Source organism: Helobdella robusta (assembly GCF_000326865.2).
Source record: "Helobdella robusta unplaced genomic scaffold HELROscaffold_10, whole genome shotgun sequence".
Classification (NCBI taxonomy): domain Eukaryota; kingdom Metazoa; phylum Annelida; class Clitellata; order Rhynchobdellida; family Glossiphoniidae; genus Helobdella; species Helobdella robusta.
The window spans coordinates 556,226-560,890 of NW_008703571.1; the positions used below are offsets into that span (position 1 = coordinate 556,226).

General features: G+C 32.8%; 1 protein-coding gene across 1 annotated transcript in view; it reads right to left on the bottom strand.

Moving 5' to 3' along the window:
• HELRODRAFT_71774 (hypothetical protein) overlaps nucleotides 1-3,676 on the bottom strand; it is a gene marked incomplete at both ends in the record, with an annotated part of 9,311 nt that extends 5,635 nt beyond the window's left edge. The window contains 3 exons of the mRNA XM_009011766.1: nucleotides 2,795-2,936; nucleotides 3,419-3,437; nucleotides 3,603-3,676. Of these exons, the coding sequence (XP_009010014.1) occupies nucleotides 2,795-2,936; nucleotides 3,419-3,437; nucleotides 3,603-3,676 (235 nt within the window). The remainder of the gene's footprint in view (nucleotides 1-2,794; nucleotides 2,937-3,418; nucleotides 3,438-3,602) is intronic.
• Between the last annotated feature and the right edge of the window lie 989 nt (nucleotides 3,677-4,665).

A 4,665-nucleotide genomic window follows, 5' to 3' on the forward strand; every position in this document is an offset into this window, starting at 1 on the left:
ATCATCTGAGGGAAGGGAGAGAGAGAGAGAAAGAGAGAAATAGATAGAGAGAATTAGTAATAAAAGAGAGAGAAAGAGAGAGAGATTATTACTATAATAATAATTATAATAATAAGAATTATTATTATTATTATTATTATTTATTATTATTATTATTTACATTATTCTCTACCTAAGTCAAACGGTTTTTTTAAATGTCATAAGTATAGTTCGATTTTCACGCCATCCATTCATCCCATGTGAAATATAAAATAAAGTTGACGCGTAATAACAGTAACAACAACAACAACAACAACAACAACAATAATAATAATAATAATAGTAGTAGTAGTAACAACAAATATAATTACATTAATTATTATTAATCATCATCAAAACCGTTATTATCGCTTCACATTATCCTGACCGTCAGCGTTTCTATGCAAGTTACTTATTATTATTATTATTATTATTTATTATTTTTTTATTATTATTATTATTACTATTATACACGTTATTTATGCGTAATTTATATCGGGAGAGCCCACTCACTAAGATCATTATCAGCTGGCACGCAGCTTCATCATCATCGTCGTCATCACTATTTGTTTTTACGGTCGTCATCATCGTCATCGTCATCATCAACGTCATTGTCTTTAGAATCGTCATTATTAAGACCGTCATTATCACCCATATATCATCAACTTCTTTATCATCATCGCAATCATCATCTCTTTTATCATGGCCGGCCGACGTGATATCGCTATTGCCGAGCCGTAACGTGACAAATAAAACAAGGTGAACAAACCCACACACACACAAACAAACGAACACACACAAACATACACACAAACATACACACACATACACACATACACTCACAAACAAACAAACCGACACACCCAGACACAAAGACAAACAAACACACACAAACAAACCGACACACACAAACAAACAAACTCACACACAGATACTAACACACACATTAACACACACACTTACTAACACACACACACGCACAAGCAAAGCAACAAGACATCGAGTTAAATCGGTGAGAGAGTTGACTTATAAAAAACAATGCCAACACCCAAAGATTCAATACGTGACTTCAGAAGACATTGTTCAACTCTCTGCCATTCCCATGTTAACTAACATAACGACACACAAAGCAATTAGAGAGAGAGAGAGAGAGAGAGGGAGGGAGAGAGAGAAGAGAGAGACAGAGAGAAAAAAGAGAAAGAGAAGGAGAGATAAAAGAGAGTTACACAAAAGAAGAGAAAGTCAGAAAGAGGGAGAATCAGAAATAAACTGATTTTTATGTTATTAAAATACATGCAAACATCCATTTAACTCATTCAGTGTTGTTTTTTTATAAGATGATGATAATGATGATAGTGGTGATAATGATAATAATGCTGATGATGATTATTAGATTATTATTATAATAATTATTATTGTTGTTGTTTTTGTTGCTGTTGTTACTATTATGATAAATGATGATGACAATGATGATGAATGACTATGATAACGACGACGATGATGATGATGGTGATAATGATAACGATGATGATGATGATGGTGACGATGATGATGATGATGGTGACGATGATGATGATGACAGAAATGAATAGTGCCATGCCTTTATTATTGATCATTTCACATCATTTCATTTGGTAGATATACTAATGATTAAGAAGATGTACACACACACACACACTTACATACACACACACACGCACACACGCACACGCACACACACGCGCGCACACACGCACACACGCACACATACATACATATATACGTACAAGAGCACACACACACATATATAGATATACATATAAACACACATAAAAACATATATACACACATAAACATTCATATACACATGCAAACACATACAGACAAACACAAACATGGATATACACACACTCATACAAAATACACACAAGCACACACACACACACACACACACACGCACGCACATAACGTGACAATGGGATGACTTTACTATTGTTAGTCGACAAAATTTTCACATGACTTTAGCGTAATGAGTTAAGGTATTGATTGAGTGAACGAAAGAATGAATGAATTTAAAATGAACGAATGAATGAACGAATTAAAAAATGAACGAGCGAGCGTACGAACGAACGAAAGAACAAATGAATGAGTGAATGAATGACAGTAGAATTTGTAAATAAAATTTAATGTTCATGAAAAATAACCAACGTTGTATGAGTGACTGAATGAATAAGAAAAAATGAATGAATGAATGAATAAATAAACAAATGAATGAATAAATGAATGAATGAATAAATGAATGAATAAATGAAAGAATGAATCAGTGATTAATCCAACAAAAAACTAAAAATGAAATATAAATTAAGGAAATTTTGCATTAGTGTTCACATCAATGTGTGAACGTGCTATAACGAATGAACGCGCAAACAAACATTGATTGATTGATTGATTGAATGGATGAATAAATGAATGAGTGAATGAATGAATGAATGAATGAATGAATGAATGAATGAATGAATGAATGAATGAATGAATGAATGAATGAATGAATGAATGAATGAATGAATGAATGAATGAATGAATGAATGAATGAATGAATGAATGAATGAATGAATGAATGAATGAATGAATGAATGAATGAATGAATGAATGAATGAATGAATGAATGAATGAATGAATGAATGAATGAATGAATGAATGAATGAATGAATGAATGAATGAATGAATGAATGAATGAATGAATGAATGAATGAATGAACGAATGAAGAAAAAACAAATGAACGAATGAATTAAAAACCTTCTTTATTCATTCCGACTTGCAAACACTTGTTAAGTCTGCAAGACCTGCATTGGTTTCTGTGAGTTTTGTCGACAGCACAACCTCCGCCAGAGCCCAGGCGCGATTTACATTCGTACTTTCTGCCCCGTCTGATTGAACGCTGTTGTGGTCGTTGTGGTTATTGTGGTGTGTTGTTGTGGTCGTCGTTGTGGTTATTGTGGTGTGTTGTTGTGGTCGTCGTTGTGGTTATTGTGGTGTGTTGTTGTGATCGTCGTTGTGGTTATTGTGGTGTGTTGTTGTGGTCGTCGTTGTGGTTATTGTGGTGTGTTGTTGTGGTCGTCGTTGTGGTTATTGTGGTGTGTTGTTGTGGTCGTCGTTGTGGTTATTGTGGTGTGTTGTTGTGGTCGTTGTTGTGGTTATTGTGGAGTGTTGTTGTGGTCTTTGTGGTTATTGTGGTGTGTTGTTGTCCTTGTTGTGTTTATAGTAGTGTTTGGTTGTTGTCATTGTGGTTTTGGGTGTGCTGCAGTGTGTATGTGAGTTTTTCGTGTATGTGTGTGTGTATCTCTATGTGTGTCTGTGTGTGTGTGTGTGTGTGTGTGGGTGAACGTGTTTGTATCGAAATTAATGTAAAATTAAACTTACTTTAAAGAAACCAGCACACCTGAAATGATAATTATATTAATATAATTATTATTATAGTATAATAATAATAATAAAATTGATTGATTAATTAATGGATAGATAGATAAAGGAAAAGATAGATAGATGGATAGATAGACAGACAGACAGACAGACAGACAGACAAATAGATAGATAGCAAACCCACCCATCACAAGCGTAGATACCATAATGCTTCCCTGACGAATGGTCAGCACATACTTTACATGGGATATTCGTTAGTAAGCGCCCTACAAAATTTAATTATAATTATAATATAATAATAATAATTATCATTATTATTATTACTATAATTTTATTATAGCCATAATATTGTAACTAAAATATAATTTAGGAATTATTTTTTCTGTAATGTTTAATTTAAAAAAGACTCAATCACATTTCGTGATCATTAATATGTCTGTCCGATAATGACGATGATAATAATGTGATACGTTATTATTATTATTGTTATTATAATAATAATAATTATAATAATAATTATTATTAGTTGTAGTAGTAGTAGTAGCGAAAGCAGCATCAGTAGCTGTAGTAATGTTAGTAGTGGTAGTGGTGGCGATAGCAGCAGCATTAGTAGTAGTAGTAGTAGTAGTAGTAGTAGTAGTAGTAGTAGTAGTAGTAGTAGTAGTAGTAGTAGTGGTGGTGGTGGTGGTGGTGGTGGTGGTGGTGGTGGTGTTAATATTGGTAATATTATCTCAGTAATATTACCCTCATCGGTGGTTGTATTTATTATTATAATTATCATTAAAAATTGTAATAAAATCTGTCTTTTGAGTGTGAGTTTGTGTGTGTTTGTGTTTGTGTGTGTGTGTGGATGTGTCTGTTTTCACGTGTTGTACTTGATCAGGCGATTTTAGCTTCGTCGCGTGACTCTTGATAAGATGATGATGACTAAGATGACGACGGTGATGATGATGACGAAGATTGGAGATGCTGGTAATGATGATGATTGTGATGTTGATGATGATTAATAGTAAAAATAATAATAATAATAATAATGATAATAATAACCATGATAATAATAATAATAATAATGATAATAATAATAATAGTAAAATAATCAGAGCAGTAATTATGATGGGTTAATTTGCCATTCCAGACCCAATTCGGCATCGTACAATCGTCTTTAAAGGTGTAACACGACATATGTTGAGTTGTGTTTTGTTGTTGTTGATGATGACGCTGTTGTTACTCATTTATTTTTTTGTTCA